This window comes from Carcharhinus amblyrhynchos, chromosome 17, assembly GCF_965287045.1.
Source record: "Carcharhinus amblyrhynchos chromosome 17, sCarAmb.v2.hapA, whole genome shotgun sequence".
NCBI lineage: Eukaryota > Metazoa > Chordata > Chondrichthyes > Carcharhiniformes > Carcharhinidae > Carcharhinus > Carcharhinus amblyrhynchos.
In genome coordinates this window covers 57,286,176-57,307,317 of record NC_137340.1, presented here as the reverse complement: position 1 = coordinate 57,307,317, position 21,142 = coordinate 57,286,176, and the positions used below count along the sequence as shown (strand labels likewise).

The 21,142-nt window shown below is 49.0% G+C and overlaps 1 protein-coding gene across 1 annotated transcript in view; it reads right to left on the bottom strand.

The window, feature by feature from the left end:
- pprc1 (PPARG related coactivator 1) overlaps positions 1-21,142 on the bottom strand; it is a 36,906-nt gene that overhangs the window by 11,614 nt on the left and 4,150 nt on the right. Inside the window, exons 3-11 of the mRNA XM_080205359.1 lie at positions 17,010-17,165; positions 12,458-13,636; positions 10,676-12,155; positions 9,685-9,738; positions 9,062-9,095; positions 8,802-8,863; positions 6,739-7,513; positions 1,431-1,580; positions 915-1,020 (exon numbers count right to left, since the gene is read on the bottom strand). Coding sequence (XP_080061485.1) covers positions 915-1,020; positions 1,431-1,580; positions 6,739-7,513; positions 8,802-8,863; positions 9,062-9,095; positions 9,685-9,738; positions 10,676-12,155; positions 12,458-13,636; positions 17,010-17,165 — 3,996 coding nt within the window. The remainder of the gene's footprint in view (positions 1-914; positions 1,021-1,430; positions 1,581-6,738; positions 7,514-8,801; positions 8,864-9,061; positions 9,096-9,684; positions 9,739-10,675; positions 12,156-12,457; positions 13,637-17,009; positions 17,166-21,142) is intronic.

Genomic DNA, 21,142 nt, shown 5'->3' with positions numbered 1-21,142 from the left:
AATACAAAAGTAGGGATCTAATCGTGGATAAAAGCTAAATAATACAAAAACAGAAAATTCTGGAAAATCTCAGCAAGTCTCAAGTGTCTGTGGAGAGAGGATAGAGTTAACGTCTCAGGTTTGGACAAGCTCTGACGAAGGGTCACCCAGAAGCAAAACGCTGGCTCTATTTTCTTTTCACAAATGCTATCAGACCTGCTGAGATTTTCCAGCATTTTGTTTTTGACATAATGACAAAATTTATAAAACATTGGTGAGGCCACAACTGGAATTCTGTCTGCAGTTCTGATCACCACATTACAGGAGGGATGTAATTGCTCTGGAGAGAGTACAGAGAAAATGAATAGAGTATTTCCAGGCCTGGAATATTGTAGCTTTAAGAGGAGATTGGAGAGGCTGGAGTTGTTTTCCTTGGAACAGAGAAGGCTGTTACGATGGAGGTATATAAAACTGTGAGCAGTCAGGAGAGAACAGACAGAAGGAACCTGCTTCCCTTGGCAAAGAGTTCAAATACCCGGGGTCGAAGATTCAAACTAAGTGACAGAAGGTGTAGAGGAGACATGAGGATAAATTTTTAATGCAGAGGGTGGTGGGTGTCTGCAATTCGCTGCCTGAGTTGGCGGTGGAAGCAGAGATCCTAAACCTTTTTTTTGGATGTCTTTGGGCTGGCATCAGCAAACTCGGCTAAATAGAACCCTTCTGTGCAGAATCAATTCTATGGGTTGGCAATTGTGTCCGAAAGGGCAAGGGGTCCCAGCCTGGGGGGGGGGGGGGCACCACCAACAGGGCAGGGGGGGGGCAACCCCGACAGGGTAGAGGGTCCTGGGGTCAAGGTCATGTCTGACAGAGCAAAAGGGCTGTGTTCCTGTTGGTCCAATTTGTGTCGAGCTCTGGGAGTGGAATGCTGTGCTTACTATAGCGAGCTCCCTCCGCTGGTTACTCTTCTGTGCACGAGATTTGTGCCTCGAATATCGACTTTGTGGTTCTTCCGTGTATGAATCATAAGCATCTGTGAAATAGCTGGAGGAGGAACAACAGTTAAAATACACTCGGGACAGGAAAGTGGGACATCTATCGCAAAAGCCCAGATCCTCATTGCCCCAGTGCTGCCCCATCACAAAGGGAATCCCCATAGGACCACACCCAGGAATTACCCCCCCCTCCATTCACATAGTGCAGGAATTATCACCAGGAAACCTCAGTCCCACTGCCCTGGGGAATAACCCCATCCTGCACACCTACCCCAGGGAGACACCCACCCCCAGGACTGACCCCTGCTCTCCCCAACTGCCCAAGATTCCACCCCATGCAATAACAAAGCACCACCCACCTGCATGCTCACCCTGGAAAACCAGCTCCCCGCCCAGATTCTCCCTGCCCTCCCTCCCACCTCCGCACAAGCCCCATACTCAGCATTAGTGACTCATCACCTCATTCGAACACTGCGCCTTCGTAAGGATCTGGATCTGGATCCAGAGTCTGATCTCGAATTGGATCTGGAACATGATCTAGAACGTGAGCTGGATCGGGAATCTGATCGTGAACTGTGTCGGGAATGACGAGATCGTCTCCTGCAGTATCTGTTTCCAAACAGAATAGGATTAATGACCAAGCATTAACTCATTCCCTCACTTCCCAGTCCAGTGACTGTTTCTGTAACCAGAGAGCATTAAATGGCAGTCAAAGTAGAGTGAGTGCCAAATCCAACATGTTCCACCAACAATATTAGATTCACTTCTCCTGCTACATCCAACGTAACCGTCCCCAATTATTAAAAAAACAGCTTTCGCCGAAGCTGATCAGAACTTGACCCCAGCTATCAGTGGGTTAATGTCGAGTTGGAATATGAAGCTTCCTACATTACTCATTGGGCAAGTAAATTAGCTGCAATAGCTGACATTATGCAGAATTTTCACCCTCAAAATGACCCAAAGCTCTTTACATAATGTGATAAATGTGGAAGATAACTTGCACCCTGCAAACTCCCACAAACAGCAATGTGATAGAGCCAGGTAATGACCTCACTGACGATCAGTGAGGGACAGAAGCCTGGCTCGGATGGAGCAAACTCTGCAGCTCTGCTTCAGGCTACTGAATAGTTCACCTGTCAGGGCACACAGGGCCTGAACTTAACAAGTTCATCCCTCCCCACCACCACCTTGGTGCCAACCGCATCACTCCCCACACAGCTCGACTAGCTGCCCCTCCCTCAACACTCCCCCACCCCCCAGACCGGCCACAGCACTCCCCACACAGCTCGACTGGCCGCCCCTCCCTCAACACCAAACCGCAACACTGCCCCCCACCGCCCCCCCCCCCACCGCCACCCCCCAGACCGGCCACACCACTACCCACACAGCTCGACTGGCTTCCTCTCCCCTCCCATCACAACCACCCTTTTTTACTCTGGTTCCTGAATGCAGTGACATAAGCAGTATGGTTACTTTCAATTAAATTTATAGATTAAACTACTGAGGGGGGTAAGGGAGGAAATTGCTGGGGCCGAGAGAAATCTCTGTATCTTCACTGGCTACAGGGGAGGTCATGATGTGGAGATGCCAGTGTTGGACTGGGGTAAACACAGTAAGAAGTCTCATAACACGAGGTTAAAGTCCAACAGCTTTATTTGGTAGCGAACACCACTAACTTTCGGAACGCTGTTCCTTTGTCAGGTGAGTGGGGAGTTCTGATCACAAACATCAGAACTCCCCACATATAAAGACACACACTCAGTTTACAGAATACTGATTAGAATGTGAGTCTTTACAGCTAATCAAGTCTTAAAGGTGCAGACAATGTGAGTGGAGATAATATTAAGCATAGGTTAAAGAGATGTGTATTGTCTCCAGACAGGACAGTAGTGAGATTCTGCAAGCCCAGGCAAGTCGTGGGGGTCACAGATAATGTGACATGAACCCAAGATCCTGGTTGAGGCCGTCCTCATGTGTGCAGAACTTGGCTATCGGTCTCTGCTCAGCGACTCTGCACTGTCGTGTGTCGTGAAGGCCGCCTCGGAGAACGCTTACCGAAGATCAGAGGCTGAATGCCTGTGACTGCTGTAGTGTTCGCCAACAGGAAGGGAACAGTCTTGCCTGGTGATTGTCGAGAGGTACTCGCCACTCACCTGACGAGGGAACAGAGTTCCCAAAGCTTGTGGCATTTTCTACCGAATAAACCTGTTGGACTTTAACCTGGTGTTGAGAGACTTCTTACAGGGGAGGTCCCAGAGGATTGGGGAATAGCCAATGTTGTTCCTTTGTTTAAGGGTAGCAAGAATAATCCAGGTAATTACAGGCCAGTGAGCCTTAGATCAGTGGAAGGGAAATTATTGGAGAGGATTCTTCAAGACAGGATTTATTCCCCTATTAGTGAGAGGCAATGTGGTTTTGTGAAGGGGAGGTCTTGTCTCACGAACTTGATTGAATTTTTTGAGGAAGTGACAAAGATGATTGATGAGGGTAGGGCAGTGGATGTTGTCTACATGGACTTCAGTAAGGTCTTTGACAAGGTCCCTCAGGGCAGACTGGTGCAGAAGGTGAAGTCACATGGGATCAGAGGTGAGCTGGCAAGGTGGATACAAAACTGGCTCGGTCATAGAAGACAGAGGGTAGCAGTGGAAGGATGTGTTTCTGAATGGAGGGATGTGACAAATGGCATTCCACAGGAATCAGCGCTGGGACCTTTGGTGTTTTTTAATATATATAAATAATTTGGAGGAAAATGTAACTGGTTTGATTAATACATTTGTGGACAACACAAAGATTGGTGGATTTGCAGATAGCGATGAGGACCATCAGAAGATACAGCAGGATATAGATCAGTGGTGCACAGAGATGCAGTTGGAGTTTAATCTGGACAAATGTGAGGCAATGCATTTTGGAAGGTCTAATACAGATAGGAAATATACAGCAAATGGCAGAACCCTTAAGAGTATTGATAGGCAGAGGGATCTGGGTGTACAGGTACACAGGTCACTGAAAGTGGCAATGCAGATGGAGGAGATAGTCAAGGCGGCATACGGCATGCTTGCCTTCATTGGCCAGAGCACTGTATTTAAAATTGGCAAGTCATGTTGCAGTTTTATAGAACCTTAATTAGGCCGCACTTGGAATATGGTGTTCAATTCTGGTTCGCCACATTACCAGGAGGATGTGAAGCTTTGGAGAGGGTACAGAAAAGATTTACCAGGATGTTGCCTGGTATGGAGGGCATTAGCTATGAGAGGTTGGAGAAACTTGGTTTGTTCTCATTGGAATGACAGAGGTTGAAAGGACACCTGATAAAAGTCTACAAGATAATGAGGAGCATGGACAGAATGGATAGTCAGAAGTTTTTCCCCAGGGTGGAAGAGTCAATTACTTGGGGCACAGGTTTAAGGTGCGAAGGGCAAGTTTTGAAAGAGATGTACGAGGCAGATTTTTTTTTTACAGAGTAGTTGGTGTCTGGAACTCACCTCCGTAGTGGAAGCGGATACGATAGTGACTTTTAAAGGGCAACATGACAAATCCATGAATAGGATGGGAATAGAGGGATATGGTCCCCGGAAGGGTAGGGAGTTTTAGTTCAGTCGGGCAGCATCATCGGTGCAGGCTTGGAGGGCCAAAGGGCCTGTTCCTGTGCTGTGATTTTCTTTGTTCTACTTGGTATAACTCCAGCCAACAGTTGTGATATTTCGGAACTTGAAAGGTAATAAACAATAAAGATAACAGGGCAGATGCTGAGTAGCAGCTGGAGAGCACGTGAACTGTTGGACATGTATGTGATCCACAGCAACCCTATCTGTGGTTCTCAGCTGAGAAACTTCAGCTCCAAGTTGATGAGCTGGAGTCTGAGCTTCTGACTCTGCATCGCCTCAGGGAGGGGAATGTTACCTGGACACTTTGTTCCAGGAGGCAGTTACACTTCTTAGTCTTGGTCCCTCAGATTGGTCTGTGGTCAGGGACTGTCAGTGGGCCATCTGAATACTAATGACATAGGTAGGACTAAGAGATAATGCTGAGAGATGATAAGCAGCTAAAGATGAAATGAAAAAGTAGAACCACAAAGGTGATAAATCTCTGGATTACTATCTGAGCCACCAACAAATTGGAATTGGGTCAATAAGTCTGGGGAGTTGAGTATGCACGCACAAATAGAAAAGCACATCATTAAAAAGGTCAAAGCAGGGAAAGGTGCTAAAAAGACAGACTGAAAGATTCTTCACCTGAATTCATACAGCATTAGTAACAGGATGGATTAATCGATTGCATCAATAGAAATAAATTAGTAAGGTATCATAGTCATCAGGGAGATATGGTCGCAAAGTGACCAAGACTGGGACCTGAATACTGTAGAACATTTGACATTTCAGAAAGGACACAAAGGAAGGAAAATGAGGTGGGGCGGCTCTGTTAATAAAGGATGAGATCTGTACGATTCAGTGCATCAAGTGTGGATGGAGATATGAAAGGAAAGAAGTCACTGGTGGGAGCACTTTATTGGCCCCTTGATGGTAGCTACACCGTAAAACAGAGCATAACTCAAGAAATGATGGAGGCTTGAGAGAAAGGTATTGCCAGAATACTGGGTGAGGCAGTGGATTGAGACCCAGTGCAATTCTCTGCAGATGGACCTGGGTTCAAATCCCACCACAGCTGATGGTGTAAAATCAATAAAACATCTGTAACTCTGATGATGACCATGAAATCATTATTGATTGCTGTACAAACTCATCTGGATCATTAATGCCCTTGAAGGAAGGAAATCTGCCATCTTTACCTGGTCTGATCTACATGTGACTCCAGAGCCACTGCAGTTTGGTTGACTCTCGGAAATGCCCACTACTGCCACTCTATAAGACCATAAGACATAGGAACAGAAATAGGCCGTTCAGCCCATTAAGTCTGCTCCGCCATTGAATGAAAGCAAGATTGATCTGATAGTCATCTACTTTGACTATTGCAGAGGTGGGGTGGTTGGGGGGGAGTGTTCCTCCAAATACAGAAATGAAAACATGACACTCAGATTGATTGAGAGAGATTTGGTTCCAAAACACTATACATTTAAATAAAGGCAATGACAAGAGTATGAAATCAGAGTTAGTTACAATAAGACACAAGCAGCAGTGGCAGACATTTAAGGAGATATTTTGTCACTTTATAAAGATATATTCTGTGAGAAATAAAGATACCACAAGAAGGATGCACCGTCTGTGCTGTTAGAGAAAATTAAGGACAGTATCAAATTGAAAGGAGTAGAACGTTGTAAAAGATTAGCACTTTCAGCAGGTCTTTATAATTCTCTCCCCAGACAGCAGTGGGAGCTGGATCACTGAATACATTCACAGCTGAGTTAGATCGATCCTTCACTGAGGAGGAGTCGAGGGTTATGGAGTGATAGGCAGGAAAATGGGAGTTAATATTATCGAGGGGCGGCAGAGGCTCAAAGGGCTGAATGGCCTATTCCTATTTATGGTCTTACTCCAGATGGGACCTACCCAGGGTTTTGTACAGTTGAAGCATGACTTTTACCCATTAGATTCTGGTCTCTGCACTGTTAGGATTCTATGATTCCCTGGATACAAAGGCCAGCATCCCATTAGCCTGAAATATTTTCGAAACCTGTTAATGACATGTAATGATCTGTTAACCTGAATCCCTTCAATCACTTGGATTGGTTGGTTCTGATATCAAATCACAAATATATATTTTAACACATTTAAGAGCTTGTTCAAGTGAAGAGTTTCCATTTCGATCTTACCGCCTCCTCTTCCGTATAGGGGAGTGGGAGCTGGACCGGGATGTGGAGCTGGAGGAACTTGGATAGCGCTGTCGTCTGTAGCGAGGGGAGGTCCGAGTTCTTGAACAACGTCGGGGAGAATCAAAGGGTTTGTCCCCCTGAACCTCTCCATTCCTACAGGGGGATAGAGTCACACAACTGCCTGCCTTCAGCTCCAGGCCAGCATCGCATCTGTCCACGGCAGCTGAACAGCTAACAGTTTTGACACTCGCTGTTTCATTAGGAAGAGTGGTGGAGGACACCCCATCCTTCCACAGTGTTTCCTGGGAATCTGACATGCTCCCATCTCTGGCAGGATCAGCCGCTTGTTGCTCTCCAGTTGTCAGACCTCGGGGAATGGGGCTCCTACACTGACCATTCCATGAGGTAATGGGTTTAATGGTAATACTTGCTTGGTGCTTAATATTCCAGTGGCAGGCAACATCTGGTTGGGTGACGACTGGCAGGCAGATGTGTGACGATGGCTGAGTGTCAACTCTGGGTAAACAGTATACGTGGTCCCCAAAGCCGTAGGAGGCAGTGAGCAGTGTCCCTGCTGCAGCCTGCACACTCTCACTGCTCAAACATTTTGTCCGGTTATTCTGTGGCAGAGGCTTTGCTTCAATGAGCTTTACAGTTCTGAGTGGAGATCCTGGTGAAGGCTCAGCTACTCCCTGTAACTTCCGCTTCCCTAGAAATGCTGCCGGGGTAAATGATTTCCAAACCTGCTGCGGTGGGGTTGCTGGGGGTGTCAAACCTGCAAAGACACCCACTGTTATCAAAAGCAGCCAATCCTGTAAACCCTTCATTATCCGTCGCCTCCTCCCACAGCTCCACTCACCCCCATCCCAGCTTCCCCCGCCCATGCACCCTGGCTCTCCCTCCACACCACCACCACCCCCCCCAAGCTCCATCCACCCCATCCCAGCTCCTCCTCCCCACCCCCGGCTCCATCTCCCCATTTCCTGCCCTCCCACCTACCCAAGAACCAACATGATTCTCAGCCACCACCTAGCTATTTACCATTTATATAGATGATCTGGAGGAGGGAACCGAGTGCAGGGTGTCGAAATTTGCTGATGACACCAAGATTGGGGGAAAGGCAAATTGTGCGGAGGGTGTGGAGAGTCTGCAGAAGGATCTAGATAGGCTGGGCGAATGGGCCAGGAAATGGCAAATGGAATTTAATGTTGGCAAGTGTGAGGTGGTCCACTTTGGTAGGAAGAATGGTAGGAAGGACTATTACTTACGTGGCGAAAAACTGCAGCAGGCGACGGTGCAGAGGGACCTCGGGGTCCTTGTGCATGAGTCGCAAAAACCCAGCTTGCAGGTGCAGCAGGTGGTCAGGAAGGCGAATGGGGATGCTGGCCTTCATAGCGAGGGGGATTGAATATAAAAGTAGGGAGGTCTTGCTGCAGCTGTATAGGGCATTGGTGAGGCCGCAGCTGGAATACTGTGTGCAGTTTTGGGCGCCGCACCTGCGCAAGGATATTTTGGCCCTGGAGGGAGTGCAGAGGAGGTTTACTAGGCTGATACCGGAGTTGAGGGGGTTGAGCTATGAGGAGAGGCTGAATAAACTAGGCTTGTACTCGTTAGAGTTTAGAAGAATGAGGAGAGATCTCATTGAGACGTATAAGATGATGAATGGGATGGATAGGATAGAGGTGGAGAGACTCTTCCCGCTCAAAAAAGACAGTAGGACTAGGGGGCACAGCCTCAAGATAAAGGGGAGGCGGTTTAGAACGGAGTTGAGGAGGAACTTCTTCACTCAAAGGGTGGTGAATATCTGGAATTCTCTGCCCGTTGAAGTGGTGGAGGCTGCCTCGCTAAATATTTTTAAGACGCGGGTTGATGGGTTCTTGATAAGAGAGGGGATTAAGGGTTATGGGGAGAGGGCGGGAAAGTGGAACTGAGCCACAACAGATCAGCCATGATCTTATTGAATGGCGGGGCAGGCTCGAAGGGCTAGATGGCCTACTCCTGCTCCTATTTCTTATGTTCTTATGTTCTTATACTTTTTCCCATTGGCTGGTTTCGGCACTCACCTGCCGTACTTGCCAATTCCGCCCCAAATACACAATCAAATCGTTTCCTCTCCTCCTCTGGCCTGGAAGAACAAACATGATTCAGAGAATACAGTCACACCCCAGGGTCCCCCACCCACTCAAAGCTGGGAGAATATCTCCCTCCCACACCCAAACTGCAGGGACAGCACAAGGACATCCCACCATCAGAGAGACTGAAGCTGCCGCTCCCGTCGGGAACGCACCCGCCCCGCGCGGATTTCCACTGGGAATGTACTCACCCCACGCGGATTCCTGATGTTAATTCCTTAGTCACTGTAAAGGGGAAAAAAATCAGAGCAGCCAGTCAGCCCAACCCCACTTCACTCACAGCCCCGCCTGCCCCCCCCACCCCCCACTGTCTACTTGCCACCTACCCACCACCCACCCCCCCCCACTACCCACCTCCACCCCACACCCACTGCCCACCCCCCACACTGTCTACCTGCTACCTACCCACTGCCCACCTCAGGTGGATGTAACTGTTACTTGGGGCATAACTTTAAGCTTCATGATGGGAGATATAAGAGGGATGTCTGAGGTAGATTCTTCACTCAGAGTGGTTGGGGTGTGGAATACACTGCCTGCTGTGATAGTGGAGTCGGACACTTTAGGAATGTTCAAGTGGTTATTGGATAGGCACCTGGAGCACACCAGAATGATAGGGAGTGGGATAGCTTGATCTTGGGTTCGGACATAACTCGGTACAACATTGAGGGCTGAAGGGCCTGTACTGTGTTATACTGTTCCATGTTTCTATGTCCACCTGCCACCCAACCCTACCCCACCCCACAACGCCCACTGCCCACCTGCCACTGACAGGCCACCCCAGTAGTTACAGCCCCACCACAGAAACACTCCCCACCTGCAGTCACTTCAAATTGTTCCAACAAACTCATCAGGTCAGCTGCCTCGATACCTGGTAGGAGTGGGAGAGAGAAACTATCAGTGAACAGACATTCCAACAGCTAATGCAGCTGCCTCCCCTCACGGACCTCTGTCTGTCCCCAGCGCACACAATCCTCCACAAACAGCCTCCCCATAAAACCCTCAATCCCAAACAGCTGGAAAGCACAAGTTACAAAGCACCAACAGAACAGGAGACAGGGGCCTAGGCCTCTGTCCCCCGCCCTGAGCCTCCCAAAAGCAGCACTGCAAACCAGGGATTCCTGCTCTTTGATTTCAAACATTAGCTGGAATTCCCAATTCTGAACCTGCTGGGAGCTGGCAGTGTTATTGGCACCAACATAAAGAGGGCGTAATTAGTATGAAGTCTGTGTGTAATTCGTGTATAGAGACACAGCAATACTCTGCACAACCACAAACAGAGGAACGTCACGTTAAATTATAATTTGTGAACAGTGGGTTAAGGGATAAAATTTACCAAAGGACTGTTTCTCCAGGCTTCAGTGAGCTGGAGGTTCAGTTCTGTTATCACCAAACCTCTAACCAGATTCATGATTTAGCGGCAGGACCAACAGACCAGAGACCCTAGGAGTTACTTATTGAACAGACCAACACCTGCCAACTGGAAATGGCTAAATCTAACTGTTCATAGTGCCTGTGACGGGGATTATGAAATACATTTGATAAAAGTGTGAATGCACACTGGGTTAGCTAGGGTAGGTGACTGTGTGGCAGTCCTCACGTTAAGGATAAGTATTTGTCAAGATAGAGCCTGGTGAAGGTCATACCTCTGCCCACCCAAGCCAAGGTAGAGGTCACTCCATGGGGATTTCACACCGTAGATGATTCAGGCTTGGAACCCAAGACAAACACAACTGATTGGGATGTGTGCTCCGCAGACATCTGCAAACATTTAGCCACTCTCAGCCTGTTAGCCACAATTTACATACCTTTGGGGATATCCTTTGTACCCCTCTCCTCTACAGAGGAGCTCATTGTGCCCTGTGCCAGGGTCGCACGGGATGAGGGAAGCAGCTCCAAAGGTGCAGATTTGAGTGACAGAGTCTGCACTGCTGACGTCTGATCAGGTTCAGTCTGCAACATGTCTTTCAACTGATTTGGAATCTCCTTCTCTGTGACAGCCCTGCACATCCCGACTGGATCCAGAGGGCCTGAGACTGCAGCAGCTGCTGAGGAGCTCTCTGGTTCTACCTGGATCAGAGTGGGTGGGCTGGAGGCTGCTGGAGGTTGCACACAAGATGTCTGGACTGGTTGAGACTGCAGGGATAGGATCCGGGTCTTGGCCGGACACTTCAAGTCCTCTTGGAGCACTGGAAAAATTGCCACTTCCTGCTTTGTCCTTAACTGAAACCCACACTGCTGCTCTTGGGTTCCACAGCCAGACAGAGCCAGGGTCTGCGCAGGAATATTCGGGGAGTGGGTGGGTGTGGTCTGCGCAGGAATATTCGGGGAGTGGGTGGGTGCGGTCAGGGCAGGAATATTCGGGGAGTGGGTGGGTGCGGTCAGGGCAGGAATATTTGGGGAGTGGGTGGGTGCGGTCAGGGCAGGAATATTTGGGGAGTGGGTGGGTGTGGTCAGGGCAGGAATATTTGGGGAGTGGGTGGGTGTGGTCTGCGCAGGAATATTCGGGGAGTGGGTGGGTGCGGTCAGGGCAGGAATATTTGGGGAGTGGGTGGGTGCGGTCAGGGCAGGAATATTCGGGGAGTGGGTGGGTGCGGTCAGGGCAGGAATATTCGGGGAAGGGGTGGGTGCGGTCAGGGCAGGAATATTCGGGGAGTGGGTGGGTGCGGTCTGCACAGGAATATTTGGGGAGTGGGTGGGTGTGGTCTGCGCAGGAATATTCGGGGAGTGGGTGGGTGCGGTCTGCGCAGGAATATTCGGGGAGTGGGTGGGTGGGACTAGTATTGGAGGTGCAGCCAGGGCCTGCACAGGCTGGGGGAAAATGGGAGGGGGCAGGGTCTGGGCAGGAGCAGCCATAGCCTGTCCATTATGCCCCTTGTTCTGTCTGAGCATGTGCCCAGTGGGTTCCAGTGGCAGAACACTGAGCTCCCCATGGACAATAGACTGAATGGGCACAACAGGCCAGGCGTTCTTGCAGCTGGGGTCACTGCTCCGCAGTTTCTCGAGTGCAGGGCAGACACGCTCCTGTTTCCGCTGCTGGAGTCGGAGTCGATATTGCTGGAGACTGATTGGTCGCAGTCTGGGTTCACTGCTCGTGGTTTCAATGACTGTGTCGGATGGCGTGTCACAGACAGGCAATGGTGATATGGGCTCGGCCGGCTGGGGGGTGGGGGTGGGGAGGGGGGCAGGGGAGGGTGCGGCCGGCCGGGGGGAGGGGGAGGGCGTGGCCGGCCAGGGGGAAGGGGAGGCCGGCCGGGGGGAGGAGGAGGAGGGGTAGGAGGCGGCCGGCTGGGGGGAGGGGGAAGGGGAGGCCGGCCGGGGGAGGGGGAAGGGGAGGCCGGCCGGGGGGAGGGGGAAGGGGAGGCCGGCCGGGGGGAGGGGGAGGGGTAGGAGGCGGCCGGCCGGGGGGAGGGGGAGGGGTAGGAGGCGGCCGGCCGGGGGGAGGGGGAGGGGTAGGAGGCGGCCGGCCGGGGGGAGGGGGAGGGGTAGGAGGCGGCCGGCCGGGGGGAGGGGGAGGGGGCGGGGGTGGCCGGCCGGGGGGAGGGGGCGGCCGGCCGGGGGGAGGGGGAGGGGGAGGGGGCGGGGGAGGCCGGCCGGGGGGAGGGGGAGGGGTAGGAGGTGGCAGGCCGGGGGGAGGGGGAGGGCGCGGCCGGCCGGACACTGGGAATATCGAACAGTGTTTGCTCAGGGCGTGTGGCCTGTTTTGCAGTCGTTTCTCTAGGCTCCCTTCTTTCTCCCAGTGTCTGGGTTAAGCTCAAGCCTCTTGATGTGGGCTGAAGCTCCGATGATTGCGGCTTCCTCAGGCTCTGTCCAATGTTGGTCTCTGAACGCTGCTGCCAACTCCCTCTCCTGGCAGCAGCTTTCCCTCTGCTTTGGATTCTCTTCACACCCAGTTCCACCTCTCCTCCCTGCTGGGCTGGAAGCCGGGATTCTTGTGCAGTTGGAGCCACACTCTCCTGGTTCCTATCTGCTCGTTGTGACTGTGCCTCACTGCAGGTTTTCCTCTTGTTTTCTGCTGTTTGAAGGCGTGTCTGGAGGCTGCAGTGTTCAGTTGCTCTTTCAGCAACATCTTGCTGTTCTCCACTAACCAGCATTGCCGTGGGTTTGGCTGTTTTCTGGGGTCGCCCTCTCCTCCTCATGGTGACTGGGGATTTCTCCTGATGCTCTGATGGGAGAGGCAAGCCTTCCTGTTGCTCTGGGGTTTGTGGCAGGTTTTCTGGGCCTGAGCTTTTGGTCAGTACAGACTCTTCACCAATAGCCAGCCCCGTGCCATTCTCACCCATTGCTTCCACTTGGCATTCACCGTTCTCACACAGCACCATGGGAGGTTCCAGATCCTGTAGCTCATCGTCTTGGACCAGTTGAACTTCAAGCTCAATCACACTGTCTGCTAAGTCTGCGTCTGTCCCTGGACATAACAGCCCAGTGGGCACACAGTAAGGCCCGATATACTTGACCAGATCCGACAGTGATACATGCTCACATGAGAAACTGGACCCAATGACAAGTGTTACGTTGCTGTCTAAGCCAGCTGCACTGAGCTGTTCGGCTGCTTCCAAGTGCTGCATTTCACAGCTGGACTCCGATACATCCCGTCTGTTACAGGTCACAGCCTCTTCCTCCTTGCCTTCACTGTCACTACCCTGCTGGGAAATCTCTTCAAAGCCTCTGTTTGCCAGCTTCTCTGAGTCCCACCGTTTCTTATCAGCCGGGATCACGTGACCAAAAGGCTCCTCTCCCAAATCCGGAAGCACAGCATACGATTCAATCTGTGAGAGAACGACAGAGTGAGAGGGAGCCACATTCCTGAGCATAAGAAAACAGCTGAATACAAGCGAGTTACTGATTCACTGCACGTAAATGGTGAGAATGGAAACATTGGAAATATCCAGTGATTCAGATGAAATACAGAAATTGGAGCTAGTGCAAAGGTATAAAAAATCATCAGAAAGGTTCATGGAATGTTGGTCATCAGCAAGGGGCCTGGAGCATAAAGGGGAGGAAGCCATTCTCTAATAACGAGCCTTGCTCAAACCTCATCTGGAGTGAGCTGTTCAGTTCCTGGTCTCTTCTGGAAGGTGGCATTCTAAGGGGTGCAGCACAGATTAGCAGTGGAATAGCTACGTAATTTCACCACACTGATTTCAGGGTTTACACGATACTTACAGTTTGCATTGCCTTCAGTTTAGAATGTTAAGCAGTGATCAAATTGAAGTGTTTAAAATGATTTGAGGATTCAATCAGTTAGAAACAGAAAAACTATCTACTCCTGACCAGAAATTGAAAATGAGTTGACACAATATGAACACAAGTGGGAGAATTCAAATCTCATGAGTCCTTTTTCCACAAAAAGTGTGGGAAAATCTGGGAAATTCTCTTCCCAAAAAGCTGTGGACACCAGCAGAGAATTGGAGCTTTCAGGATGGAGATGGATTTTTTTTTCAGATGAAAGTTAAAGTTCTTCTCATCAGAGAGACTGGCAGACTGCTGACTTCCTGCACTTTCCACTTTTATTTCACATTTCAGCATTGCCATTTGGTGATAGTGACCACAATTCGGTTACGTTCACCTTAGTGATGGAAAGGGATAGGCATGAACCTCGGGTCAGTAGTTTTAGCTGGGGGAAGGGTAATTATGAGGCTATTAGGAGAGAATTAGGAAGCATAGGTTGGACTAGGAGATTACAGGGACTGGGAACGTCCGAAATGTGGAGTTTTTTCAAGGAGCAGCTACTGCGAGTCCGTGATAGGTATGTCCCTGTCAGGCAAGGAGGATTTGGTAGGGCTAGGGAACCGTGGTGCACTAAAAAAGTTGATTCGTTGGTTAAAAAGAAAAAGGAGGCTTATGTTCGGATGAGGCTTGAGGGCTCAGATAGTGCATTAGAAAGCTTTAGATTGGCTAGGAGGGAGTTGAAGAGTGAGTTAAGAAGGGCTAAAAGAGGACATGAGAAGACTTTGGCTGATAGGATTAAGGAGAATCCTAAGGCGTTCTATAGGTATGTCAAGAACAGAAGGTTGGTTAGGGCAAGATTAGGGCCAGTTACAGACAGTAGAGGGAAGTTGTGTGTGGAACCGGAGGAGATTGGTGAGGCATTGAACCAATATTTCTCTTCGGTGTTCACGCAGGGGGACATGAATATAGCTGAGGAGGACGCTGGGTTGCAGGGGTGTAAAATAGACAGTATTGCAGTTGATAAGGGGGATGTGCTGGATATTCTAGAGGGTTTGAAAATAGATAAGTCCCCTGGTCTGGATGGGATTTACCCTAGGATTCTCTGGGGGGCAAGAGAGGTGATTGCAGAGCCTCTGGCTCTGATCTTCAGGTCGTCGTTGGTCTCTGGTATAGTACCGGAAGATTGGAGGATAGCGAACGTTGTCCCATTGTTTAAGAAGGGGAACAGAGACTTCCCCAGGAATTATAGACCGGTGGGTCTTACTTCTGTTGTGGGCAAGGTTTTAGAAAAAATTATTAGGGATAGGATTTATAGTTATTTGGAGAGTAATGAATTGATTGGAGATAGTCAGCATGGTTTTGTAGCGGGTAGGTCGTGCCTTACTAACCTTATTGAGTTTTTTGAGAAAGTGACCAAAGAGGTGGATGGGGGTAAGGCAGTTGACGTGGTATATATGGATTTTAGTAAGGCGTTTGATAAGGTTCACCATGGTAGGCTTCTGCAGAAAATGCAGATGTATGGGATTGAGGGTAGTCTAGGAAATTGGATCAGGAATTGGCTAGCAGATAGGAGACAGAGGGTGGTGGTTGATGGTAAATATTTGTCATGGAGTTCGGTTACGAGTGGTGTGCCTCAGGGATCTGTTTTGGGGCCACTGCTGTTTGTAATTTTTATTAATGATCTGGATGAGGGTATAGCTGGGTGGATTAGTAAATTTGCTGATGACACCAAAATCGGAGGTGTGGTAGATTGTGAGGAAGGGTGTCATAGTTTGCAGGGTGACTTAGACAGGTTGCAGAGCTGGGCCGCGAGGTGGCGGATGGAGTTTAATGCAGAGAAGTGTGAGGTAATTCATTTCGGTAGGAGTAACAGATGTGTTCAGTATAGGGCTAACGGGAGGACTTTGAATAGTGTGGAGGAGCAGAGGGATCTAGGTGTATGTGTACACAGATCCCTGAAAGTTGGGAATCAAGTAGATAAGGTTGTTAAGAAGGCATACGGTGTCTTGGCGTTTATTGGTAGGGGGATTGAATTTAGGAGTCGCAGCGTCATGTTGCAACTGTACACAACTCTGGTGCGGCCGCACTTGGAGTACTGTGTGCAGTTCTGGTCCCCACATTACAAGAAGGATGTGGAGGCTTTGGAGAGGGTGCAGAGGAGGTTTACCAGGATGTTACCTGGTATGGAGGGGAGGTCCTATGAGGAGAGACTGAGGGATTTGGGGTTGTTTTCGCTAGAAAGAAGGCGGCTAAGAGGGGATCTTATTGAAACATATAAGATGATTAGAGGTTTGGATAGGGTGGATAGTGATAGCCTTTTTCCTCGGATGGAGAAAGCTAGCACGATGGGGCATGGCTTTAAATTAAGGGGTGGTAGTTATAGGGCAGATGTCAGGGGTAGGTTCTTTACCCAGAGGGTGGTGAGGGATTGGAATGCCCTGCCTGCTGCGGTTGTAAATGCGCCTAGTTTGGGGGCGTTTAAGAGATCTGTGGATAGGTTTATGGACGAAAAGGGATTGGTTTAGATTAGTGGGTCACTGTTTTTTTTTAACTGGTCGGCGCAACATCGTGGGCCGAAGGGCCTGTTCTGCGCTGTAATGTTCTATTACTTTTTAATTTTTTTGTTGGTAAAATCAGGTGAAATGGAGCAAACACAGAATTCACCCTCATTAAGGCTGATATAACTGATCAGATAAGGGGCTGAATTCATCACCACTTTCCTGAGCTTAACCAGAAAGCTTTCACAACTGAGACCACTCACACCCGTTACTCACTCCCACCCCCTGCACGAGAACCAGCCCCAGCCAGCCCCTCACCCTCCCACATAGCCTCGCCCGCCCTCCCCAGCCAGCACCCCCGGTCAGTTGGCCCTCCAGTTAGCCCACCCCCATCACAGTCAGTCAGTTCTCCGCCCCTTCCTCACAGCCAGGCAATCAGCATCTCACAGCCCTTACACTGAACCTTACTTACCAGAGAACCATCCTGCCCAGCCTTTGGTAAAGCAAATATCTCCGAGTCGGGAATGGAATCAAAGGGAGAAGCATTTTCATCGTCAAAGGTATCCAGTATCTCAGTCAGGGCTGTCAGTAGCGTTGCTTCATTCTCCTCATCCAGATGGGATTTATTCTGGAAACAGATCAGTTCCAATATCAGACAGGAAGTGCTGAGTTAATGGGAGTCACAGCCAGCTCGGTGTGAATGACCAAGGGGCAAAATCACAAGTAAATGGATAGTCACAACATACCCGAACTAGAACTAGGGAGCATGGCCTCAAAATAAGGGGCAGCAGATTTAGAACTGAGTTGAGGAGGAATTTCTTCACCCAAAGGGTTTTGAATCTGTGGAATTCCCTGCTCTCATCGAATGTTTTTAAGGCAAGAATACATTTTTGAATAGTAAAGGCATTAAGGGTTACGGTGAGCGGGCGGGTAAGCAGAGTTGAGTCCGCCAAGAGATCAGCCATGATCTTATTGAATGGTGGAGCAGGGTCGAGGAGCCAGATAGCCTACTCCTGCTCCTAGTTCTCATGTACCAGGATTCCATCACTCAGGAGTGAACAGCTCAAACCAGCAAGAAAAAATGGCATTGGATTCCACCAGAAGGACAGAACCAGAGCGCTCCCAAAAACAGAGCAGGTTGGTGAAGCACCAGAGGAGAGGAAGGAGCTCCCTCAGACACATCTACATGGCAGATGCAGCATAGTGTGGATAAATGTGGAGTCATAGAGGTTTACAGCACGGAAACAGGCCCTTCAGCCCAACTTGTCCATGCTGCTATTTTAAATCCCTCAGCTAATCCCAATTGCCTGCAATTTGGCCCATATCCCTCTATGGCCATCTTATCCATGTAACTATCTAAATGCTTTTTAAAATACAAAATTGTACCCGCCTCTACTATGAGCTCTGGCAGTTTGTTCCAGACACTCACCACCCTGTGTGAAGAACTCGCCCCTCTGGACACTTATATCTCTCCCCTCTCACCTTAAACCTCTGCCCTCTAGTTTTAGACTCCCCTGCCTTTGGGGAAAAGATACTGACTAGCTAGATGATCTGTGCCCCTCATTATTTTATAGACCTCTATAAGGTCACCCCTCAGCCTCCTACACTCCAGAGAAAGAAGTCCCAGTCTATCCATCCTCTCCTTATAACTCAATCCATCAAGTCCTGTAACATCCTGGTAAATCTTTTCTGCAGTCTTTCTAGTTTAATAATATCCTTTCCATAATAGGGTGACCAGAATTACACACAGTATTCCAAGTGTGGCCTTACCAATGTCTTGTACAACTTCAACAAGACACCCCAACTCCTGTATTCAATGTTCTGACCAATGAAACCAAGCATGCCGAATGCCTTCGTCACCACTCTGTCCACCTGTGACTCCAATTTCAAGGACCTATGAACATAGCTTCATGTTTCTTATCCAGTTTGGATGGATGAACAGAATGGCAGCATATTATTTAAATGGTAATAGATTAGGAAGTGTTGATGAAGGATCTGTGAGGCTGCGCATGCCAGTGGGAGAGAGACTGCAGCCAGAATGAGATTCAGTCAGGATGAGGGTATCGGGAATTCAGTGCTGAGGGGAGAGAGGTGCTTATTTTCGGGAGGAGTGGCGAGGTGGAACCTGTGAGGGAAACTCGAGGGCAAGTCAGAGGTAAAAAGAAATTAAACCATGACGTCACAGCTGGCAGGTAAGTGATTGGCTGGTGACTGGCAAGTAGGTTTTCCCTCCTTTTTTCTCTTTTGCCATTGTAGTTGTTGGACGTTAACTTAAGGGTTAAGTCATGGCAGGAGATCCCAGACCCATGTCAGGTTCTCTTGTGCGATGTGGGAATTCAGGGACACTTCCGGTGTCCCTGGTTCCTTCATGTGCAGGAATTGCGTCCAACTGCAGCTCCTGTTAGACCGCTTGATGACTCTGGAACTGCGGATGGATTCACTTTGGAGCATCCACGATGCTGAGGAAGTCGTGGATAGCACATTCAGTATTCATAAAGGAGAAGGATGTGTTGGATGGTGAGTGTAAAAAGGAGGGTGATGACATTTCAGAACATGTTGAGATAAAAATGAAAGTGGTATTGGAGATTTTGAAAAACATTAAGGTGGACAATGTTAGCAAGTGTGAGGTTATCCACTTTGGTAGAAGTAATAGTAGGAGGGATCATTATTTAAAAGCTGCAGCATGCTACGGTGCAGAGGGACCTGGGGGTCCTTGTGCACGAATCGCAAAAACCCAGTCTGCAGGTGCAGCAGGTGATCAAGAAGGCGAATGGGATGTTGGCCTTTATAGCGAGGGGGATAGAATATAAAAGCAGGGAGGTCTTGCTGCAACTGTACAGGGCACTGGTGAGGCCGCAGCTGGAATATGGTGTGCAGTTTTGGTCGCCGCACTTGCGGAAGGATATATTGGCCTTGGAGGGAGTGCAGAGGAGGTTCACTAGGCTGATACTGGAGATGAGCGGGTTGGCCTATGAAGAGAGATTGGATAGACTGGGTCTGTGCTCGTTAGAGTTTAGAAGGCTGAGGGGGGATCTTATAGAGACATATAAGATAATGAAGGGACTAGATAGGGTAGAGGTAGAGAGATTCTTCCCACTTAGAAAGCAGAACTAGAGCACAGCCTCAAAATAAGCAGGGGGGGGGGGGGGGGCAGTTTTGAACGGAGTTGAGGAGGAACTTCTTCATTCAAAGGGTGGTGAATCTCTGGAATTCTCTGCCCATTGAAGTGGTGGAGGCTGCCTCGCTAAATACATTTAAGTCACAGGTAGATAGGTTTCTGATAGACAGGGGAATTAAGGGTTATGGGGAGAGAGCGGGAAAGTGGAACTGATCCACTTCAGATCAGCCATGATCTTATTGAATGGCAGGGCAGGCTCGAAGGGCTAGATGGCCTACTCCTGCTCCTATTTTTTATGTTCTAATGACAAGTCCCCAAAGCCAGATAGGGTCTATTCCAGAAAAGAGAGAGACGAGGGAAGAAATTGCTGAGGCCTTGGCCAAAATCTTTGTATCCTCTTTAGTCACAAGTGAGATATCAGAGGATTGGACAGTAGCTCACATTTGTTCCTCTGTATAAGAAGGGCAGAAGAGACAATCCAGGAACTTACAGGTCAGTGAGCCTTACATCAGTGGTGGGGAAATTATTGGAGAAAATTCTTAGAGACAGGATGTGCTCACATCTGGAAGAGAATACGCTTAATGGCAATAGGCAGCATGGTTTTGTGAAGGAGAGATTGTGTCACACAAACCTGATTGAGTTCTTTGAGAAAGTGACAAGAAAAATTGACCAGGGCAGCGGATGTTGTATACATGGACTTTAGTAAAGCCTTCAATAAGGTTCCTCGTGGCAGGCTGATACAGAAGACGAAGGCACATGGGATCTGAGGTGAGCTAGAAAGATCAATACAAAACTTGCTTGGGCTTAGAAAGCAGAGGGTGACAGCGGAACAGTACTTTTCTAACTGGAGGTCTATGACAAGAGGTGTTCCACAAGGATCAATGCTTGGGCCTCTGTTGTTTGTAATATATATAAATGATTTGGAGGAAAATGTAGGTGGTCTGATCAGTAAACTTGCAAATGATACAAAATTTGGGGAAGTAACGGATAATGAGGAGGATTGTCAGAGGATACAGCAGGATATAAATGGGCTGGAGACATGGGTTGAAAGATGGCGAATGGAATTTAACCCGGACAAATGTGAAGCGATGCAATTTGGAGGGTCTACTGCAGAAGGAAAGTATGTAATAAATGGTACAGCCCTTAGAAATATTAACATACAGAGGGAACGAGACGTGCAGATCCACAGTTTCCTGAAGGTGGCAACTCAGGTGGACAAGATGGTCAACAAGGCATATGGCATGCTGGTCTTTGTCAGTCAGGGCATTGAGTATAGGAATTGGAAAATCATGGTGCAGCTGCATAAGACTTTGATTAGGTCACATTTGGCTAGTATTGTGTACAATTCTGGTCACCACACTACCAGAAGGATGTTGATGCATTGGAAAGGGTGCAGAAAAGATTCACCAGGATGTTGCCTGGTTTGGAGGATATGGACGATGAAGAAAGATTGAACAAATTTAGCATGTCAGCTACGACTCTCACCA